This window comes from Danaus plexippus, chromosome 10, assembly GCF_018135715.1.
Source record: "Danaus plexippus chromosome 10, MEX_DaPlex, whole genome shotgun sequence".
NCBI classification, from domain to species: domain Eukaryota; kingdom Metazoa; phylum Arthropoda; class Insecta; order Lepidoptera; family Nymphalidae; genus Danaus; species Danaus plexippus.
This window is the reverse complement of record NC_083543.1, coordinates 7,110,457-7,135,824: the sequence shown is the minus strand read 5'-3', so window position 1 is coordinate 7,135,824 and position 25,368 is coordinate 7,110,457. Positions and strand designations below refer to the sequence as shown.

The window sequence follows — 25,368 nt, the reverse complement described above, 5'->3', positions numbered from 1 at the left end:
ATGTAATTCAGATGGCGTTGTGATTCCTCTGACAATGGATAACTTTAATTAAAACATAGCGGGCATAAAAGATTGGCAGTAACAAAAAAGTATAAATTGCTTTCTATGTTTTATCAAAGAAAGACGACTAAGACTAGGATCGGAATAATTATGTAGCCAGAGTAAAAGTAGATACGGGAGCGCGCATAATCGAGTACCGCATATTTAAATCCTCTCTTCATTACTAAATGTTATTGCTCATTTACTTAAGGACGTAAACCTATTATGAATGTTGAAGGTATGCAATACATTTGATGTCACAAAAACGTGAAACTATACATATAGCTGCAACTGAAAATCGCACACATAAATGTATGTACTTAAATAACTACACTATATCAAAGGCTCTTCAAAAGAATTTGTTAGGCGCCCCTCGCTTACTTAATCCGTCATTGTCTAAGAAGCTGCTTGGGGCCGAAAAGGGCGCATGTCCTGGAATTATTACTTTGAAAGGGACCTGCCGAACTAGAAAGACTTTTAATAATCGAGATTTAATGAAATGGCATTATCTCGTTTAGTTGTTTTAAAATAAGTAATAGCGGTATTTTATTCAAACTAGATACAATGTGTCCACAATTTATTTTTGTTATATGCATATCGTTAAAAGTGTCGATACCTACTCGATAGATGTAGAAAAATTCTATGAAAAAATCATAGCCAATTATCAAACGACTGTACGATTGATGTTGATCCTTAATTCTAACTTTGTGCATGCCTAAATCTGTTTTTTGATTGATTGATGACTTCATAAGCAGTAAATGCGTTTTATTTCTATAAAAAAAGTAGTTACTGTTAATATTGTAAAAAATAACAATTTAAAAAGTGCACTTACTTTCACTACGAAGGACAAACTCAGCACTATTATATATTATATTTAAATTCTTGAAGACTTTCTATTTCATCTTTGTTTAAGGTATCCGATGAATGAAACGGCTAACGGCGTCTATACTATTTCTTATTATTGTCTGCAATGGAATTAAAATTTTTCAGACAATCACTCTAAAAATATTTTAAGTTATATCGATATTGAAAGAAAAACTTAGAAACTGTTTAAAAATATCTCGGAAGCAAAATTTCGGCAGATATTTAATTAGTTTGAAGTAAGATTATAATCTTTTTTTTATAAAATCTATGCTCAATAATTATGCTTCCCCTAAATACATATATGTATTGTTTATTCATATCCCAAGGCCCAAGCCAATTTACTATATTTGGAATACAGCAAAAATACCTACTTGGTTATTACTTACTGCTGATTATAGCTTCTTGATCGTTAGTATATGCATTCGAAGAGCCCTATCTTGAACAAATTTATATTACACGAGTATTAATTCAATAAAAAAGTTATTGAAGACAAATCAACTTTAAAACCCGTCATGATAAATTCTTAGGCATAACAGCTAATAGTCGGTTTATATACTCTGTTTATTAATAAGATTTTCGTTTGACAGTCGCTTCACAGTTGTGCGTGGTTTTGATTTGGAAGTGTATTGTTTGTGTTTTGTAAAATGCCTTTACGATGTTCTTTTATACATGATCTTCAAGACCTAGTGTGTAGCATATTGTGGTGAAATTGTGATAAAGCAGCAATGGCTTTCCCACCGTTTCCATCCCAAGATTTAGCAAAGCTCGTACTTGGTAAGTTGTTTTTCTTTGGCGGGAGCGCGAAACTGTAACGCGATATTTAACGGTTTCAATAGCTGTGATGTTTTTTCTCAATTTCAACGACATTAACTTTCAGGGTACCTTGCTGAAGAGCAGTTGATGACAGCCTATGATGAATTTCTACAAGCAAGTCCGTATCTGGATGCATTTAGAAATGAATATGACAGGATATTTATGACATCATTAAAGAATATTCTGGCGGAGTATAGAGCTGTTAAAATTTATGGTAAAATATTTCTTGTAAACAACGATAATTTCTTCTATAAATAAATTCATCCTGCGCCTTCAAGGAGGATTTAATGTTTTTATTGCTGACTTGGCTATGTAACAACAACATCTGAGAGTAACTTTATGTATTTGTTTTATAAGTTGTGTAGTTTTCATGTTGAAATTCCAGTTGAAACTTGCAAGCCCCTTGTGTTACGAAGAAAGCTCTTCCAATGCACCAATTTATTAGAAATTGTGAAGCTCCTAGTGAGTTATATTGACATCAACAGACTTCATGCCCAGGATACTACTTTTGATAAAAATAGGTAAGATTGATGTGATAGGTAAGATTGATGTTTATTATTGCTTTTTGTCAATAATAGTCATTGATTCTGATGATAGTTTTTTATATTTTTCTTTCATGACAATGGAATAAAATGTTTATGTATGTTATCACTTTTGAAGAGGATCAGCTAATGTACTTAATATATAATTAATTCTTTGTATTTCAGTTATAAGTCAAGTTTAAATTCAAAATGTTCTGTTTGTGAGACATGTAATTTTACAATCGGAGTCTGTGTTTGTAAGAAGTCTAAATCCACAGCCCCGTCGAGTCAGATTGATATGACTATTGATACTTCTTTAGAAACAACTTCTTTAGCGGATCTTCCTGGTAAGTAATATTTTGTGGTGTAAGTACATTCAATACATCATTCACAATCGTAATTTTTCCAAACATCTGTTAAGTTATATCAAAGTCTGTTAGGATATGTCATAGACGTATTACCACATAAGTTATTTCATTATAAATGCTTATAATTTAAATTCAATAATTATAACTGAATTGGTAATAATTTTTTTCAATACATTTTGATCTTTTATTCACTATAACAACTCAAAAGCTAATTATTTAAGCTGGTTTTTGCCTACTGTTTTTGTGTGTACAAATGTGTGTGCTTTATTTCAGGTAATTCTATCTCAAAAAAGAGACAAAGTAAAGAAATGATAGATGTGATGCAGCCAGGCTATAATAACCCAAATGAAGCAAGTGGTTTAACTCAAAATCACTTAATAAGTAGGGTTGAAAGTCAAGCTGTGGAAACTCCTATAATGTGTAATACGAAACAAAATGTTCCTGATGTAAGTATAAACAAGATCAATATATATATATATATGTGTGTAACAAACTTCTTGTTAATTTAGACTCTTATAACTCTTGTTTTAGTTCAATATTGCACTAAATCAGTTTCAAAAAGACAAATATTATAATGACCATGTATCTGGTTTTAATAATTTAACTTTTTTTTATTTTTGAAGTTATTATCTGTTGTTAATTTTCATTTTATTCTAAATGAGTGATGTGTTTTTAATTTTTTTTTTATAATAAAAACTTTTCAGAAAGTAGATGAATCGAGTCAGAAGATTGAAGAGTTTAATACAATACTAAATTTTGTTTGCGGCAACAATGACTCATACCAGAAACCGCACTTGATTCCAGAGGCGACTGTCATTAACAATAAAAATGTTGGAAATGCTAGTAGTTTTCAAGAGTTTGCTAAAGGAGTCACTTGTAAGTTATATTAAGTACTGTCTTACAATATTTATGCTCTTCCATATCTTTATGCATTATTCGAATGTAAATAATGTGCTTCGTAACAATATATTTAAATAGTATTTATTGGTATGAACATTGGATTGAATGCATTTAAATTGGTTTTAGTTAAAAAAAAACTTTTTTGTTATAGGCCAAAGTGATCCAGAGAAATCTATTGTACCTGATTCTAGCACTTCAGAAAATTTTAGTGCACAGTAAGTTATTTATGTAAATGCACGAACATCTAAGGATAAATTTAAAATACATAGATAATAAAACATACAGATATATAATATAACTTAAAATTTATATACATACTTCATAATATAATTCTCTTTTCAGATATACTGCTCCCAGAGAGAATATAGTGAATATAACCCCGATAACAAATATTAAAGGCCCACCGAAACAGTTGTTACTAACGGTTGGTACACCGAAAACAATGCAGAAGAGAATCAATGTGAACCAAACAAAGATGGATGACCAGAAAATAACAATACTATCAGATATAAAAGTTGATAACACATTCAATAATAATGTCAAAATGCCACCGGTATTGAAGTCTGCTACGTCGACGCCATTACTGCAGTTTCAAACAATTCTTATAAATGGCACCCCGGCTTATAAGCAAAACACAAATAACACTAACTTGAATTACACTAAGGACGAAATCATGGCCATGCCCACACTCTTTGTTGTGTCTGCGACAAGTCAGTATTTTCACATATATGAGTGATTTTTGATTGAATGTAAGATTAATGATAGAACAGAGCAATATATTTTGTATGATAAAATTTTTATTATTTTCAGGCGCATCCCAAAATATTCCACCAGCTCCCCTTTATAACACAAACGCACAAAGCACAACTGTGACCACTACAACTAGTAGTTTATCAACTGCTAATGTACTGGGTCCCTTAGTTATAGATGTCCCCGATGATCCTCTGACCGATACAAATAAATTACCGGATCTGAGTTCTGATAAAACAGTGCCGGAAGTGAGTCTAGTCACAACCGTCGATATAACGTCTAATGGACACGGTTCTTTACCCAAAAATACTAATTTAACCGTCAATAAATCTAGTACGCCTAATTTTCTACCACCGACAAGAAAATCATCATCAACGCCGAGGAGATCGTCCCACGTGAGAGTGTTAGATTTCACAACACCAAGAAGAATCTTACATGAAAGTATAAATGAGCAAGAAGTCAAAAAGGCGGAAGTCAGCGTGGTTCCCGATATACCCGTTCATACGAAAGTTATTTCAGGTTCCGTTAATACTGTTATTCCGAAAACTGATAGCCAGAAGAATATATCGACTAAAGACAAAAATATGAATGAGCAGAAAAAACGCAATTGGGATGCCGAATTAAGGGTGCTGGCTGTGAGAAATGATGAAGTGTTTGAACCCGCTCCCATCCCTAAACCTCAAAAAGTGAAGAGTAAGAAGAAAATTACAGCCAAAGACGATAAAAATAAAAATAAAGCAGATATATCAAAAGATACAGTTACAAGCAAACCTAAAAAATCTAAGAAAAAACGAAAATCAGCTGATATAGTGGAGCCAAAACCCGTTACTGTTGATGAAAAAACTCCGGGCTCTGTAATTGGCAATGAAGTCAATGAAACAGCTACTAACATTGCTTGCAAGATAGATAACTCTAAAAAAGATAGAAGTGACCCTAAAATCAATGAAGATCGCGTGGATACTCCAGAAAACGACAGGATAGCGTTACAAAACGTCATCGGAGCCAGGTTAAATATATCAGACTTGTTGGAAACACCATACAAGCAAGTCTTATACGACATACAGATGGAAACTCCCAAATTCTTAGGCCCGGACATTCCCGGCGAACCGATATCAGATATTAAAATTATGAGTATACCCACTCCATTGTTCTTAAATACTCCTAAACCTATATCAACGCCGTATTCAACACGACCAACTGACTACTCCAGTGGAGGCAGTTATTATAAACCTGACGATCAGGATTACATACCACCCGACATATTGAAATGTGCGGTCACCACACACGAGTCCAAACAAAATGAGGATGAAACTGTAGAGAACGATAAAAGAGATAAAGCTGAAAAACCGAGTCGGCCACGAAGGAAGTGCACCAAATATGTTTCCTACTACAAGAGTCCACTCAACACAAAATCGGGCGAAAAGGAAAAAGATGACGTGGCGTCAGAAAGTAGTGGAGTTAGCAGCTATAGCTCACTGGACAAAAAACCTCTGAAAACTCTGGAATCCAAAAAGAAGAAAACTAAGACCGAGAACAAAAAGAAAACTAATGTTTCGGCTCAGAAATCGCCCGCCAAGAAACACACCCCAAAAACGTTTATGAAGATCAAGCCGAGACGTACGACTCCGATTAAAGATGTCTACAATAAGAGCAAAAGAAAGACCGATACGCCCCCCGGGAGCGCTTTAAAGCCTAGAAATAGAACGTCTAGCAAAACTAAAAGCATAAACTTGGCGCCAATAATTCTTGCTGCACCAACGAAATCACGAAGAAAATCCTCCACACCAAGAAAAATACAGTGCACGAAATCATATAATACGAATTACGATTTCAATACGTCTGATAAATCAAAAGCGGGTGAAGATAGAAAATGTATCGCAAGTAGTAATGATTCTGATGTCGAGCAATTGTCTCTGAGATGGTCCGATGATGGATCCCAGGACGCCAAAGAGAGGCCCCAAGAACCTAAAACCCCTCCGAGTGCTGGTGACGAGGAAGACATCACTAAAATAAAAGAGTACATAGAAAAAACCGCTAAGCCAGAATGTACTGGTATTAATTCTGAAGCTAGTCTTCATATTGATCTTATCAAAAGGGGTTTTGATGTCGAAACAGCTAAGAGCATCGAGCGTGACTTACTAGACACTAACCCGACGAGAGAAAGAAAATCCTTAGATGAAAAAACGATCGTTCAGAGTAATGCAGATACTATTGAAGCTAATTGCAGCGAGGATAGCCAAAATGAGGCAGATGTTGATGAAGTTGAATTCACCGTCAGCGAATGCGACGAAAATAGCAAAAATTTCATCACGTGCACCTTCGATGGAACTAAATTTATACCTAAGGAAATATCTAAATTAAAAGACAAATACTCAATGGAACTCTGCATAGACGACGGCGTCACGATAAGGTTGAGAGCCACAAACTTCATAGATTTATTTGAAGATAGAATAGAAGCAACAGATTATAATTACAAGGAGACCGAGGCGGCTGTGCACTCGATATCTGATATCGATAAGTTGTACACACCGATGAAGCACAGGGGACTGACGTGCCATGATATATTCGACTCGACGCTAACCAGCCTCGACACGCCGATAAAGACGGACGATGTCAGAGACACGTTTGAAACAGTAACGGAGATTGTTCTGGAAGTCGAACACGCGGAGGTCAAAGACACGAAGAAAAGGAAAAGATCTCAAGGTGGAGCGCTAGAGGATTCCACTAATAAGAAGACCAAACCAGAGACACAATACTTACTGAACTCCGCCAATATACAGAACATTGATATTGAGTCGGTCTTGAGCAAATTACACGGCCCCTGACGAACGACGGTAGTTTTAAATTATGTTGATCATATGTAAATATAGGTCGAGTTATTATGTAAGAATAAAAAATGTGTTACGAATCATAGAATGTGTTTGACACAATTTATTTGTGTAATGTTATTTGCACCTGTTTACGATGTACTACGGAACCACCCGTAGTATTGAACAGTGTACATGTGCTAGACACTGCAATGAGAATAAAAATATTATTTTGTATTTTATTTATTTAAACAATCCAATCAACCTATACATTGATCTTAACGGGTATACCGTCTAGAGTAGACTAATTCAGCTTTGCTTTATTTTACAAAATACAGATGGCGTTTTTAATATGAAATTAAACATACATAGATTTTTATATTTCTTTGTAATACAATCCATAGTTCCGATACATTATATTATTTTTTATCCGTAACTTTCCAATTTCATTGGAGAGACTTTGTATTTTATTGTCTTATATGTGCATTAAAAAAATAATATCACGGCTTCTTGCGAAATACTTAACTGTCGGCTATTTTTAATACTACTGTATATAGTTGTTGTCTCTGTCTTAAATCCGTTGCAAACTGGTAAGGAACAATTTTTAAAGGTTTTTGTTTAGTGTGTGGTTTGTATTAACAAAGTGTAGTAGTGATTACACTGCCTTAAATGAATGGAAAAGTATTAAGTTAAGGAAGATAACAATTTTTCTATCAAAGCAGCTTCAGGTTTTAAATGGTAACCCATGGCGAAAAAAAGCGGGAAATAAAAAAAAGCTATAAATTTATCTTCAATTATTTTGCGATAACTTCATTTGAGATATTTCGTTTTTTTAAACAATGATGTTACAAACATTGCGAATTCCACATACATATATCGATTGCTCTATAGTTATCTAAACTTTAAATAAAAAAAAATCAATGTATATTCAGTGGGCTAGTAACAAAAGACTCGAAAACATTACTCGTATGGATATTACAACCATAGTAATTAAAGAATTATATCCTACTCATTCACCGTATTTCAAATAACAAGGAGGTTCTTGATTTTTTTTTTGAATTCTCAATCCCATTTTATTGAGAACCGATAAAAAGAAATTTTCACGAAACTGTAACGTATTGTCATATGAACTCTTATTCAGTTGATATCAAAAACACTCTTAAAGCAAACGATTGTAATTATTTTTTGTATTCGATGTAGTTAAAATCGTAAGAATGTATAAGAAAACCTCATTATAAAAATCGATTTCAACTGTCTTCGAAAAATAATCTGTGGATAACATTTATTTTATATTATATAATTTTCATTATATTTAGTTGCTCACAACCGAGATTCTAATTTTACATATTTGTTCACAATGGGTAATTTTGACTGCTTCACAACGGATCTCTTTGCTAGAAATTGCATCAAACTGATTACTATTAGAACGGGTGAGTGGCGCGTTCATTAACGTAATTATTAAGAGAACCAGCGAATGCGTCTAATTCGTTATTAGAATGTGGAATGTATGCGATTATGATATTCCATTTAATTAGACGTGGCAATTAGTGGTAATCGCGACACAGCGAACCGTTCATTACACATGCTAATTTAAGCCCCTGCCGTGCGCATACAATAATCTTAGGAAAAATCGCCTCCTCAAAGGGGTTTCTGAAACGATTATGCCATCGTATATTTATATAAGCAGGATTTTCGTAATGATACTGAATAGATTATACTTTAGTTAATAATTTAACAACGAAGCTTTACACGTGTGGTTAATATACTTAGAGTTATTCGGGTATTACTAAATTTAGGTTAGCCTGGCAATTACGGCAGGTGCACTAACTTTTTAATTAACCACGAGGCGACCGTACGAGCCGAGCGCACCATGGGATGAACTTGCATGAATCAAAACATACCATGTTCTCATTCAGTGTTATTTTTTACAAATTGGCTTTTATAAATTTGTATGTTAAATTAAATTAAGAATTAAAAGCAAAACTGGAAAGAACAATAAAAATAAAATTTAAATCTTACTACAACATTTATGCCTGCTCGCTTAATTTGTAACACATAATTACAGGTGCTAAGTAAATTAGTTTTGTGTGGAGATTGCGTGGAAAAGTAGCGATATGCATTGATTTTATCATTATACATTAGGTTCAGACAGATACCAACTACGCTTTCGCATCAGTTAGTAAGGTTTATAATTTGGGATTTAAAACGCATACAACATTGTAATGATTTTGTAATCGTAGCTTAAAAAAGAAAACGTTTAAAGTTACGAATTTTTTGCTGTTTTTATTAAAGTTGGCTTCTCTATTTTACTGAATAAGGAAGTGTCGAGTGGAGCCAATAATTTACGGGAAACTTGACCGAGATAGGGCTCATGAAAAAGTTTAACAAGCCTGACCTACGCTACTGTAAAAGCATGAAATTGTCGGATGGAAATAGCCCCGACGACATTGTAAACTTTAAATATGATTAAAAGTGGTCCTGTTTCTTTGTGCTTTATTCGTTTTAAGTTAGAAATAAATTTTAATTATGGTCTACTATCTAAGCGTTCTAATAGTTTATCATCGTTTTTAGGATTTGACCTTCCCATTAACCATTTTCTCCTCATATAAAGCGGGACACTTAAAAGATACATTCTGGAAAACTGTCCATTTATCCGTCTGTCTAAATCTCTTATCGGGAAAATTTTGTATTTTTAATATTAGAAAAGTTTAAAGTTAAATCTTAAATTGATATTCTATGCGCAGTGAAAAATTATAAAATTTTGAGTTAATGTAATGTCGACGGAAGATCGCTTCTATTGCATCCGTTTCGCATTTGAGGTTTAAAGGAAATCAAGGGGACTTGCCGTTGAAATAGAACTAATAGATTAGCAAACAGCAAAGCAACCTTTCAACACCTTGATATTTTACCATAAATTTATTCGCTTTATAAAACTAACTGTGACGCGTAAAGAAGTACGGTTCCATTAGTTTTTCAAAGGCCAATATTCAATACATCCTGTTAGCCTATTAGCTAAAAAAATATTAATCGATTTATTGTAATTATAATACCAAAGCTTAACTTTATTTTTATTGCCGAACAAGGGGTTGTCCACTTAATGTTGTCTTTTGTTTGTTTTAACTGAACTGAACTAACTTATACTGAAACATTAGTAAATTTTTAAAACAAAGTAGTTACTGCGTTAAATCAGATTGAAAATATAATCCTTCCTATAATATTAATTTGTTAGGTAAGGATTTTGAATACCGTCGACAAACTTACGTTAATTTAAACTCCGGTATCATACTCTATAGAATAGAATATCATAGAGTATAGAGTCTATACTCTATGATATTCTCTTAACACACGATAGGGTATCTAGGTTTAAGTTTATGACATAACCTAGACCAAAATATACGAAGTGGGCACAGGGGTGTTAGGAAGTAGGTCATGGATACAGACTCCTGACACGAATAGTTTCGCATCTCATATCTCACGTGCCACTTATCTACGTACCTCTAATCGAAGTTTATTTACTTATTTAAAATATGTAAAACTTATAACGACACATACGTCGATAAACTATAAATAGTTATATAATGTGCACTCAGTTAAGATATTCGTGTTTTAGTATCTAATGTCTTTGAATATTTTACCATTCCAGAAAAGCTAAGTAATTGCTGAAAATAATGTATTTGGGTGGTACAACTACACGTTATACCTACACATGTACACATGTACATATGTATATGTATACGCCGTGAGAACATTCTAGTATAGGGAGTGAAATGTGCAGCGCTCCTTGTTATATTTGAGACAAGTTTAGGAGGTAACGAAGCCATGAAGCGTATACATTGCTGTTCTTAATACACTTTATTGGATAGGTCTGTGTGAAGGAGAAGCAATGTTAAGCACTCGAGAGAATGTTCTAGAATTTAGTGACAGCTAGTAATTCCACTGCCAGTTCGGGTATAAATGATTGCGGGTGATTTTAAACCACCCCACGCCTCCCTCTCCCAATGTCTAACCCGTCCCAAGAGCCCCCAAAGTGCAACGCGACATTGCTTCGGACAATCTGCGTGCTCTGCTTATTTTCCTTTCTAATTCCTCTGCCGGAAATTGTATTTATATAAGAGGAAGCAAGTTTGGAGAGCTCGGAGTGTATAATTATAGCAACGCAAAGTGGAAGTAGGACATCTGGGAATTGTCTCGCAAAGTCTTAGCTTGTAAAAATTAAGCTACACAATATAACTTACATTTATATTGCCACATTTTGAACGTTTAGTTAGACTTTGTTAGTAATAATTTATTATAAAATCTCCTCTTGAATACTCAAAGTTTTATTTTGTACATATACAAAGTTTTATTTTGTACATATACATTTGTATATATACGTGTATATATATTTTTTAATATAAATGTACGGATATAATTTTTTCATAGTGTAAGGATGACAAAGGAAAGTTGTTTTATATAGTAACGATTTCAAGGTTAAGTAATGCATTTATTTGTACGTATGCCGGCACGACCCAGCGTCGGGCTGAAAGCCAACTGGGTCGAGCTTTATAGTAAGTTTCTGCTATTTCTGCCAGCACAGTACCTACTATTTGAAAATACCAACACAGCTAAATTAAATATATAAAGAAAATGAAATCGGTTCGTTTTCTTATACCTATTTATTCAGTATTCCGTAGAGATTTACATTTATTTACGTAAAGGAGTTTTGAAACTTAGCTTAGTGAGCGATGAGCGTTTGGCTAACTGCAAAGAAGGCAACGTCGTAAGTGCCAAGTATTACCTTAAGTGTGTCAATTGGTGGGTCGATGTGCGTGGTTCCCAACTCCCCCTATGGAGGCAGGAGTGGGGCAGGTCGCTGGATCGATACCCGACGTCTGGCCCACGACCTCGCCTTTCTTACCACCTTCCTAAATACTAATTACGTGCTTTGACACAGCATGCACGGTTCGTACCGAATGAAAGGAGCTATGGATTGCAGCATGAGCGTTATTAACGTTACCGTTAGTCCTGTTTGTTTTTTGGCAGTATTATAGTACTTTTCGGTAATGTTTACCAACACGTTTCAGACCTTAATGACTTTCGTATATCTGTTAATTTATACGAATATGAGCAACAGTGAGTTTGTATATATATACATAAATATGATGGAAAAATATGTTTTACTTCATATTTCTATGTCATATTGATTTAGCAGATCAATTTAAGGTTGACACCTTTCCTTGGCTGGATAATATAAAGGAAACAAGATTAAAAATGTATTCCTTGCACGTGGGCTATAATGCGATTTATCGGTGCCCGGGCATGTCGTGACTGCATTGTACAGGTAAGTATTTCGAGCAAATACATCATAGGTGCAGGCTTTCAAGATATCTTGGGTGTGCTTCGAGTCCATAAAACTTTAAGACGTGAACTTACTTAAATTTAACCCGAAACAAAATTTGTTGTTGGAATAGACGTATTAGTACGATTCTGTTCAGAGCTCCTCGGATAATGTCGGCGTTTTTGTTTCAAAACTTGTTACGAAGCGCGATCAATGTTTTAACCTTTTATCTTTAGTAATCGGATTTCGTGAATCGATCCACGACATAAGAGAAAAAAAAGACATAACTAAATTTAAGTTTGTAAACATAGCACTCTACGTTAACAATTACCTATTTAGGGATTAAATATTGCATAAACAGAAATGCAAGTTAATTGGCAGAATGCATAAAGGTGCAAACTCATTAGACGGGCGGTGCGGTTTCGGCCAGAAACTCGATGCATCTTCTGGCGGGGGGCCTCCACTTTCGGCCCCGGCCCCCCAGGGAGGGAGGGGGAGTGGAATGGACGCACGGGGCTCCTACAGTTCCCTGCAACGTCGGTCTTTATGCCGCGTGCACTTACTAGTTTCTTTGACGTCCCTTTGTTGTGAATTCCAATTTCGAAACCCAACGCTATTGGATTCTGTATTACATTCGACCCAATACTTGGTGCTTTGAGTTACTTGAATTCACACAGAAACTTGTTACTTAATTAGAAATTATTTGGTAAATTAATATTAATGTTATTTTGAAATTTTTATCTTATATAAATATTAGTTAAAGAGACTTTACAGCTTTAAGTAATATATTTCGTTTGACTGTTGGGTAACTTATTTTGTCATAAACATTTAGAACTATTTTATAATATACATAGATATTTATTATATCTTTAAAGACAATTTATTTAAACGAATTTTAATATTAAGTCTGAATATTAAAATATAAATAATGACGTTTAGGTGCATACCTTTTTTTTATATAAAAATAACAAAGAAAGCTCAATTTATATAGCACCTAGAAAAACTATTATTCACTCCACGAAAACCTCTTATCTACAGTTATTCTCTCAGTGGATTCGAATTAAGTATTATGCAAATTTCTTAAGACGTAAGGAGCGTCATTTTTATTTTAAATTGAAAAGTTGCAGCATCCCCGAAGGTCGTTCAGAAGTTTCTCTCTTGAAATGAATATGCTTGAAGTAAAACACTTTCGTTTGCTTCGTTTAGCGCTTGTTGTTTTAATTCAGAGTTAGTTAACCGACTAATGTTATGCTTGCTGAAATGTACGAAAATATATATGTCTTTTAAATTATTATTTTATACCAACTTTCAGCGCTGCGTTGTTTTAGATGTAATGAATAATAATGTTTTAAAACTCATTAACTCATGTTCTGGTTAAAGTAGTATTTCGTTTATTTAACGTATAATTAAAATTATGTTATCTAAATAAAACGAGAAGGCAAAAACATAATATAGAAAAAAAAACAAACTGCTAAAATCCCTCGCATGTGATATAATAATTATATTTTAAGTAAATAAAAATAAACGGAGCAAAACAATTTAATTATCGCCCGATTATACGGTGGGCGTAAAAGGGCGAGTTGGCTGTGCACTATCGATCTATGTTGAATTAGTGTGCGGATCGGTCTACGTCTTTGTAAGGCCCGTCGTAGGGCCAAACAGACCAAAACAACCCGCACCCCACCCAACCCACACCCCACCGCCTGTCGTTCAAGCCTTCATTTATGGTTTAGTGCCTCAATGCTTTCAAACTGCACGAAATTCAAGTCTTAGTCGTTTCTATGCTTCTAATGATTCAACGTACCTTATATGAATGTCTCTTCATGTGAAACGATCCTAATGGTGAACATTTTTATTAGTACTCATTATGATTTTTTTGGAAACTAAACGCTAGATAATAGAAACTAGAGTTATACATTTCAAAGTTTATTACGTAAAGTTATAGATTATATTTTCAGGATACGTATAAAGTAAAGAAATAATGCTTGTTATTTAACTAATGACTGGATTATATAAGTAAAAGGACTTGTTTTATTAAATATTTTAACAAAGAAAGTAATCTACAACGTCCATCTATTGAATTAGTAAAGTCTGTCAAAGTGCATCGGCGCAGAGGTCGTTGCGTGGGATGGAGACGGGCGTCCCCCCAAACCCCCAAACCCCCAGACCCCCTAAGGCCCTAAGTAAGCTAGAGCTCCAGAAATTTGTTATGACGCACGGGGTTTTGTACAATTTCGTGCAAACAATGGCTACTTTCAGGCTACAAAACGTGTACTAATAGCTAAATGGATTTTACTCCTGTTAATTATGTAAGTTTTTCGTACATTTTTTTATTGTTGTTTTAAATTGTTAAAGCTTTGTTTAAACTTATTCGGCTAAAAAAATGTTGACTTTAACTATAGTAAGATATTTCTCATTGTTTCGAAAATATTCTTCTGTATATGGAGAAAATAAAGAATTTTACTGATAAAATTGAAAAAGGGGAAGTAAATAAAATTTTAATATTATAAATATACGTAACATTCTACGTTATTCTATATACTCGGAAGACAAAATTAAATAAAATAAAGATATATCATATTAAAGGATACAATAAAAAAATACCTAATTTTATACCTTGCGTCGTGATTTATCATTGTTAGATTTAAATATACATGTTCATATTTTTCAAATAATAACAAACCACATGAGTGTGTAAAGCTTGTTGCGTGAGATAGGGAATGACGCATGAAAGTCTAGACATTATATTACATCCCTTTCCCCCCTAGCCGGCTCGTTAACCACATTAACATAACGCCTTAATTAATTACTCGACATTCTTTAATCGTTTGTCGGTTAATGATAAAACTCTAGTTGGAAATTGCATTTAACTTTTTTGAACCTAATTTTGTTATCTTCTACATCTGTCTATTGAGTTTTTTACTCTATGGACAAGTGAATTAATTACTTTTTTGACATTTGAAGTCTATCTGTATATATGTGCAAAAAAATAAGTTGTTGAAAAACATTTTGACACGTCAATGACAAATTGTTCGAACGTTATGCATTAATAAGCTAGGCTTATAATTAGGAGTATGACTTATTCAAGCTGTCGTAATGTTTGAGTGACAAATCATATTTTTATTCAAAGGTTAATTGGTCATTACTGTGTTTGCTCATTAACGATCATAAACAAACGCCAATAGAATTAACAGCTGGCTTCATTTATTAATCTAAAATAAAATACAACAATATTTTTTAAGTTTTAAAACATTGTGAGGCAGTCTAGCATTAGGCTATTGGGAGTGGGGGGAGGGGTTCGTCGAACTAGCACCTATTCGTATCGGTGTAACGAAGTCTGCTTAGTATTGTTCAGTTGACAGGGCAATGACGTCGATGTAGGCGCCCCCACTCGCTACCCGGTCGACGCTCTCTAAACGAAAAAGGAAGCCAAAGGATAATCTATCATGCCCGAGGCTTGCTTGATAAAAATGAACAATTAGAATGCAAAATCGATAGCTTTGGATCCCGGTATACACTTTAGTACAACTTCAGATGGTTATTCAATGGATATTTTCTGTATGCATAGTTATCAAGTAATAATATATAAACATATATGACATTTAACAGAATTATATTGTTTACTATTAATATTACTGACATGAAATTTAAATATACAAGTCTTTAAAAATTTCATTTTATATCGAAATCATAAAGGAAGTTGCAACTCCTGAACTAAGTATTTGATTCTTAAGTTTGTGAAGTTAGTTGTATTTGTGTAAATAAGACTTAAATACAAGCCCTATTATCCGGGATAAAACATTCGTGAAAACCGGAACATTCAAGTTCAGTGTTATTCGAGGATAAAGTTTAAACTGTAAATGTTGCCAACTTGTACTTTTCATAGCGGATAAATCTTGTCGTACCAAATATTAGCTTTTCAGTTTTATTGGATAAGTTAAACCACAAACGTTTTCAATACGTTTATAATGTATCAAATTCATCAAATATATTAAAAGTTGTTTTAAGAATGGTTACGTGTTAATTTTGAATTGATTCGTAAATTTAATTTACGTAATGAATTCAGTCGTTAGGCTTCTAATGGTGAGCTCTAGGTGCAATGCTCTTCGCGTTTTCGGGAAGGCGGGTTGGGTCGGGTTCAGACGAGTGCATGAATTTGGCTGGAGGTTCAATAACCGGTCGTAGACCTACGCGCTACGCAGCTACGTGTCACCTTCTATAATTAAGCAACGTATTCTGTATGCACTGAGTAAATTTTAATAATTGAGTAAGATTTGATATTGTATTAAGTAAATACTGAGTAAAATTTAGTTTTGTTGTTTCATATAATGTGCTTTGTTATAAGAGCTTATATTTGCAAGTCGTTAGTGTATGTGTATGATTTTAATACTTTAACGACAGGTTGATAGTAAGTACCAAATTATTATTTAGATTTAACAAAGAGTTTTAATTGCTTGGAATAATAAAATCTATTTATAAATGAAGGCTCAAAGATTATGAACTTGTCTCTATATTTAAAAAAAAGCCGTTAAATTCTTTGAATCGTTCCTAGTCTATGGATAAGGAAAGTGTTTTTATGTTTGGGAACATACATTTGTATATAACAAATGAATGATAGGAATGATACTGTATGTAATCGATTTCTTTGTTTGAAGAGTTTTTATATCGAATGTTAGATATTATTTCACTGCAAGAACAAATTGTATTTCTCGTTTCAGCTATCAGACCAAACATTATTATCTTTTAATTCAAAAAGTAACGCTTAAAGTTTATAAAAGAAATATATACAAAGAGGTCTCTAATGTCTCTGTGATGGTGCGATATTATATTGTATTTTAAAACAAAGTGTACAGGAAGTTGGATTTTGATGGTTTAGTTAAAGTAATTTGTTATACATATTTTTTAATATAACGTGTAGAGAAAACAAGATATGATATGATAAAATATGTCGATATTATATAATTATTATAAATCGTAACACGACACGATGGAGAAAGTTTAAAAATTTACCGTCATTAATAAATTATACATTTTTTATCTACAACAAAACTAAATTTAGCATCTGTCATTTTTCGTATGACACTTCCATATCTCATTTATTTTATAAAATTCTATTTATTTGTATATTTTAATTCTTTGTTCTAAATGGTTGTAATCTTAAAATTTATAAAATATCAGAGGTAATTTTAAACACAGTTATATCAACGGCAAACGCTATAATATTTTTAATGATTAATTCTACATAGGTACAACTGCTCTATGTTTAAGTGCTCTATAGTTTTACGTCGGCATTAAAACCGTTCCACCAAATAAAGGAGCTCCCATCTAGCCAAAGACAGAACAGAACAACGGACACGTGACATTTTATTCTTGTTCCTGTGCTATCTTGTTTGTTAGATTAAACTACGCTAACTTGGCTTGTTTTATTGGGGAATGAACGATTTATTTCAATTTAAGTTTTCAATAAAAAACTTAATATCCTATTAAATATTTATGAATGTTCTTTATTCGGTATAGAGATATTATACTTGTATAATATAAGAAGTTAAAATTTAATTTATGCAAAAACGCCCGGAGCTATTTGCTTTATGTGCAATGCAAGCCTTCATTACTTCACTCGCCTTTTGCTGTTCGATGTTAGTTACTTACGCCTCTTGTAATTTGTCTGAGGTATGTTCATACTGATTAAATATTATATTTGAGTCATATTTATAAAACATCTTATACAATATTTGTAAAATAACTAAAGAAACAACAAAATTTTAAATCATTTAAAAATCTCTGGTCGAATATAAAAGTATAGTTTTCCCTCTTAAATACGTAATGGTATTACAGATCTGAGTATGGTAATACATGTGCATTTTTATTTATGCTCTGCGTAAATTCTCGTTTTCCGATGGTCTCGGCAATAAAGCTGTTATTTTAAAGTGTAGGTTTATGCATTGTTTGTATAAACTATCGAGTATATTTAGATCAATCTAAGTTATAAATGCCAATGTGAATTGAATTTTCTATTTTCATATCAAAATAGGGTAGCTATGTGTAATGTGAGCAATTTCATTATTATTATTATTATTATCATTCACTCATTCATTCTTTTTATTGTCAAATCTAATGTGAACCTTGCCTTATCTACTTTTACATGAAATGAGGAATAGCGGTTCTCAATCAATGTAGTGTCTTCAGTTATTACCTTACTATGAAGTCTATAAAGTAGTAGAAATACAAAGCCAATAAAAGTGGGCACAAATAGCCTCCGTACAAAATAAGAACATTTTAAAGGTGGTCTGGCTCGGAAACAACCACAGTCCAACGATAAAGTGGTTTGTTACCATTCCTGTGCGTTCGGCTGTTTACAATTTATTTACTTTTGGCTATCGAATACTAAAGTTTACCTACTAATTTATATTATACTCTACCATAAGAGGAATAGCATGTATTGGTACAATTTTTTTTTAACATATGTCAAAAAGTTCCGAATGCATACTTTTTCGTAGAATTTTCTTACTTTTGTCAATAAGTATCCATACTTTCATAATTATCTGAGTTGTTTATAAACAATTCTTTCAAGGGCAAGAAAAAGTTTGAAACATCTCAATTTAACAACACTTTGGCATGTCGTATGATACAAACGAGTTTTATTAAAATGTCTTCCACTGATTATATATATATATTCAATAATATTCTGAGATGTGTAAACAAAACAAGTGTGGACCGGCCTTTAGAACTCTTTATCTGTGTGTTTATCAAAGCAAACGCATTATTAACTATCAAATCATCTACACGTGTATTTACTTCACGCAATTTACGCGTGCTGATAAAAACTTCATAATTCAACTGATAATATCTCGCCACCTCCTGATGACGTAATTATTGTATATCAATTTTTGAGATCGTGTAAGGATAGTTCACACTGTGAGATATCAATTTTATTGTGGCCATAATGTTGTAAGTAAGTATTTATGTTGTGAATAACCTTTAGACTTACTTATTTTACATTATGACAAGTTTTTAAATAACGTTAACGTTAACAACTTTTGTAATTTAAGTTCCTAGCCTCATTTGACACACATTTTAAAAAAACAATGTTATTCGATTACCTCTATGGAAACGTCATGAACAAAAAAATCGATTTATTTACTATAATTAGAAAAGGCAAAGGTTCTATCATACAGCCGATATCATGATGGGAATAGAAACAGAATTTCGCACAGTATTCCCACAGGCATTCCAGGTCTTTTCCAAATAATTAATAGGATGGTACGCGTGACGGGCGCGCGCGCGCAGTCACGACGCGTACTCGCACGAGCGACCTCTGGCGGCGAACGGCGGAGTATGGACTTGCACCTGTTACATTTCTTGGTATTAATTTATTATACTCATATAAATTAATTGTTGCCATTAATAATAAATAGTTTATTATTCTATGGATATAAGTTTTTCAATTCTAATAATTCGATTACATTTTATGGAAATATTTTTATTTAACATTTTGTTAGATTTGTTCATTAATTTAATATTGTTGGTCTTTTGAAAAAATTCTATACAGTTACTTTAATTTTTATTTATTATTCGACAAATATGTATGAACTTCATAATAATAATTTGCTTTAAACTAAAAGTTTTAAGTTATTGAATATTCATCAAATCTTTAAGTTGTGAGTTTGAAGTAAGTGTTAAAACTGAGAAGGAGTTCTGGAAAAATGAACTTTAATATATTATTATTACTAGACGTAAATGAAGCTAGAAAGTATATGAAACAAAAATTTCCATGGCTATATTTTTTTGTATGTATATCCTATTAAATCCAATCGACCGGCAATGTATTTCAAATTCCAGTAAAATAACAAAGACGAAGTCTAAACCAGGGTAGAGTGCGTCCAACTTCTATTTTATTAAATCGGGCGCTCGGGCAAACGTGCGAAGCCGTGATTCATTCTATGCAAAGTTATTCAAGATTAGAGCTATCAAAACAGCATCTCTACGTACAATATACTTGTGTTGGTTAAATTGGATTGAACAAAAATCCTGTTTATTCCTCCCTATAGATAAAAAATAATTTTATTTTATGGTTTAATATACTTTTTTTTACAAAGCACTTACATATCAAATGTTGTAGAAAAGAGTGTACATGTTTGGTAAATAATAATTATTTTATTTAAAAATAATATAATAGTATTATTGGCATTATCTTTAAAGATCCTTTTATTCAATCTGTCAAAGTGACAGCAAGACGGATGGTTATTCAAAAGCCATTCGAACGTCATTCAGCAATCGTAACTGCTGTCTTTCTATAAGTAACTGAAGACAGTGCGGCGTCTTCTTAATAGACATTATCTAATACATTCCTATGACGTTTTTACGATGTATGTTAATAGTTTAAGGCCTTGAAGTTTAATACTATTGTAATTAGATTTTAAATTGTACGTAATTTGAAAATAAGGTAAAAGTTCGTACATTGCAATGTAACGATTTTGAAATACTTTTTATATATTATTTCGTATTACTTTCACTTACGAAACATATTTTTGTAATTTCAAGGGAAGTCTATTCATCTTAGCTACTTTTTGTTTTTTTTTTCAATATGTTTATATTCAACCTACAAAGACATATTATACAAAGTATGATATTAAATTTAAATAACCGTTTCTTGATTAAAAATTATGGACGTCTTCACTATCATTTATTTAATCGAAACTTCAAATAAGCTCTTATCTCAATTTAAATTGTGTAAAACCTACAATTTAGTTGCAGATAAAAAAATTTAATTCAGTGAGTATTAATTACAAAGAACATCCTGACACGGCGACAGTAGTGCCGCGTGACAACTGACAATGCAATTTAACTTCCGTCAACCTGCGGACATTCTACAGATGGGTTTTCGGTAACCAGTCATTTATAGCCGCTACAAACATGCAATGAAATCGATATTACATTGTATTAAAGACCATAAAATTAGTCACAATTAATTATAAGCAATTTTTTTTACACTGTTATCCTTAACATCGATAATGCATCTGTAATATCAGCAAACAGAGCTGCTTTATACGAATTGAAAGCTTTACTCACGCCCCGTCACACAGTCTTGAATTAATTACGGAACAAATTACACCTTCTTTATCACTACTTTTTTTTTTTAATAACAGCCATTGTTGTCCATTCGTGCTAAGAACCGATTCTTTTCAGCCGCTGCCTGATTTAATTCGTTGTATGCATGTAAAGAAGAAGTGTCTTCAAATTTTTATTTAAACATGTTTGATACGTGTTTTTGCATTCAGTTAAGTTAGCGTAACAAAAGGTAAATTGATTCAGATCGTGCATCAATATTAAATTGATCAATTTGGTCCGTTTTTTTATATCCGTTTGTAGATAAAAAGGGAATCTTTCGACGTATTTGTAGTTATTAAGAAAATAATTGTTTTTAACGACACGACGGATGGAAATATTTTATCTGACTTAAAATAAACATGAGTTGATAATTAACATATAGTAAAACTTATTTTTATTATGATTATAACAAATGGTAGGCAATAATAATGCATTTTATAAACAAAAGTAATGTAATTTATTGGTAGAAACATTTGCTATGAGTTGAGAGCAGATGGCAAGCACCTGTATTGATAGCAAGCTTGCACTTAGCTGTCATGACAATGGATTAATATTGGACATTCATTATTGTGACGTTTTAATTAATTGAATTACACCGCACTTATAGTGATTGTGATCTGCGCTTTGTTTAGAACTCGATAGAATGATATACACTCCAATGTGCTTATTACGTACGCATTGTAATGATGTATTTGTAAGATTTAAGTACTATAGAGATGTTAAGATTCCTTTCAAACGATTTGGTATTTAATATTATTTTTTTACCGATAACATATATTCTTTATTTTCTGTGATATTTTATTATATTTAGAAACTTCTCTATATTAGTTTCTATTTATAATTTTTCTATGACTAATTCATTGTGAATCTTCTGAATGAATAATTTAAAACTATGCTTGTATTTGTATACAACTTTTCATTCGTGTTATTTTTTTTGTGTTATGAAGTTATTTATCTAATTTAGTTTAGTGTGTACCAAAATAATACAAAAATCGTTAACTGCAACACATTCGTACGACAAAAAAATATTATTCATAAATTACACTAGAATTTGACGAAAAAAAAAACTTAATTCAATTATTCAACAAGATCGTAGCTGTCCATACACATAAAAATTTAATTATAGCAGAGAAAAGCCACCGTTACTTCAATTTATATGATAAATAACTAATTTAATTCGGATAATATTGATTTCTTTTGACATTAAATTATAATACTCTCATATTACATGATAATATAACACGAAGAAATATTATTTAAATGAAATAAAAACTTTTTAGCTTTACAAATTAACGTCTGATAAAAAAAATACTTGGGACAGGAAACTTCTTACTTTCTATCCGAGTCTCGCATCGGTAACGTTTAGAAAAAATGTTTTTTTTGAGATACATGAGATATTGAGGTTACACCTATTATATGATTAATTTTGTGGCATAATATTACATTAATAATTTACACGTACGTTGTGGCGATTGAACAGAGCGTAAAATAAGCAGTGTTGCCGTGATCTGTGACTTTGACGGATATTTTTAATACAAGAATGGTAATCATTTTTTGTGTTTAAAGTGTGGCTTGTGTGAGAGTTTAAATTACTTGGGCGTATGTTATATATATATGTATACTTTGGTATTATCGGTGTTAAGTATAAGTATCTGATTAATTCATGTTTGCTCGTCATATTACCATCGGATCTTTAATGGTTTTTCATTCACAAGTCCTTGTTCATTACGCTATACGAGTCTGAAGTTGATAATAAACTGAAAACGCTTCGTATGCAGTGAGACGATGCAAACTAGTTGTAAGCCCACAGGGTATTTTGGAAACATCTATGTGTGAAGCAAAAAATCCAACACTTTGTCCTTTGTGTCTGTACAACAATTTCACACCACACATTAGTTTTTAATACTTCATTAAGAAAATTTGTTGTGAGTGATTCAAATTATTTGGATTATATGATATTAAAAACGATTTTTAACTTGTACTAGTAAAAATAGTTGTAATTTCAAATCAATTGGTACGTCAATAATACCAATAGGAGTAGAAAATGTTATTCTTTAATATGACTTGGGTAAGATACTTTCAAGAATATATTTGTATATTAAATTAAAATTTACCTACCTATAATGTAAATAAACGTTAAAAATTATCAATGTTCGTTGTTACATCTAACATTTTTGATGATGGCAACTTTTAATAATTATTTAGGCCACAAACCTGGTATTATACTACCATGGCAACACTTGCAAATTTTAACATAATTTAAACATTATTACATAATCATATATGTATGAATGGAGATAATGTTGGTAGTAAAGTTACGATGTAAAGCCCTACTAAGAATATTGACATATAATAAGCTAGTACACTTTGTTCAGAAGTAGTATTCTTTGCTCACAATCATAGTTACCTACGCAGGACAAAGAACAATCACTGCTCTTCTAGCAACTGCGCTATTTCATTTCGTAGTTATTATTATATATTTTAAATTTACCTTTTTAATTCTAAAAAGATAGTGCGATCTTTATTAAATATTAATTGTGTATGAAAATGTCCGCACCATACAATACAATAAATGGCCATAGATATATTATACATGAACGTTTATATAGTACGCAGAATTTTATAAAGATTTCTGATATTTATATCAGGTTAGAAAAGAATACATTTTAGTCTATATACATATATTTATATGTATATATATATATATATATATATATATATATATGTTTAAGTTCTTAAAGTACTCCAAAAATAACATTTTGTATGTAACATATTTTAGACAGATATTTTCTATAGACGTATAATAAAACAAGTTCTCAAGTATAAATATTTACATTTTACGTAATATATATCCAGTACCGTTATCGTCGTGGAGATGTAATACCTTTAATCTATGGATGCCGGCGCGTGCCGTACCAACCCGCCCAGCCCTCAGGGCTAGTTTGTTTTCGCACGAACAAAGAATGTACCTGTTTCGTTAAATTTTATAAAAGAAATATTAATAAAAATACTATATTTAAACAATTTATATTTATAATTGATTTTTACATAACTTTGTTTTTAATCGGAATTAATGTTGTTTTGTGATATTTATTACATGTTATAAATAAATGCAAATAAATTGACTGACCTAGAATAACCCGAGTGAGGATCACAGAGCAATGACGAACTTGGTATAGTTTTGTGATGACAGCAATCTGTCGCGATTTATCAAGCCAGGTGTTGACAGCATTTACTCACTCATTTGTTTTATTTACTTTATACGGGTTTTTAATTTCAAAATAAAGTTCAGTATATTCGATAGAAATAAATAAAAATATTATGAAATTTTAATAATTTTTTATTACGTATATTAGAATGATTTTATTTCAACAATAAGCGATTAAAAATGTTGTTGATTTCTGCCGTAACGGTAAGAAACCTCTTGGTTTGGACGCACTATAATAGTATAATCATTTTGATTAGGTACATTATTTGTTGTACCCAATATTTTATGTTTAATTTTATACTTATCTTAGGATAAATACACAAAAATATATTTCTTATAGTTGAAGTAAGGTATACCAATAATAAAGTCCTACCTTGTCCCCAATATCAACTTTATTGTGATACGCATTGGGATGGTTTTAGTTTTAACTCGATTTTGGTATCTGAAAAAAAAAGAAGAAGCATATATTTTGAACGTGTAAAAGGTTTAACGTTCTAAAAGGTGCTGTGTAATGGCTGGGGCAGGCGCGACTAATTGCAGCAAAATGGGGTTTCTCCACAGGATTTCCAGTTGCATACAAAATATTAATACGTACCGAGCGCATGTTATATTAACATTTTCCCATTAGTATTTTAAATTTGAATTGAACAAGATAAACATTTTGACGAAATTA

At 32.0% G+C, this 25,368-nt stretch overlaps 2 protein-coding genes across 2 annotated transcripts in view; both read left to right on the top strand.

Annotated features, from left to right (window-relative positions):
* The first annotated feature begins 1,487 nt into the window (after window positions 1-1,487).
* LOC116766754 (uncharacterized) lies at window positions 1,488-7,299 on the top strand. Its single transcript, XM_032656842.2, has 9 exons — window positions 1,488-1,677; window positions 1,781-1,930; window positions 2,102-2,237; window positions 2,424-2,584; window positions 2,879-3,051; window positions 3,310-3,481; window positions 3,657-3,720; window positions 3,848-4,215; window positions 4,316-7,299. The coding sequence occupies exons 1-9, from the start codon at window positions 1,629-1,631 to the stop codon at window positions 7,078-7,080; spliced, it is 4,038 nt and encodes a 1,345-aa protein (XP_032512733.2). The 5' UTR covers window positions 1,488-1,628; the 3' UTR covers window positions 7,081-7,299.
* Window positions 7,300-11,694: 4,395 nt separating this feature from the next.
* Window positions 11,695-25,368, top strand: part of LOC133318964 (uncharacterized) — a 29,809-nt gene continuing 16,135 nt past the window's right edge. The window contains exon 1 of the transcript XR_009752682.1: window positions 11,695-11,821. The gene's annotated coding sequence lies outside the window, so the exon portion shown is untranslated. The remainder of the gene's footprint in view (window positions 11,822-25,368) is intronic.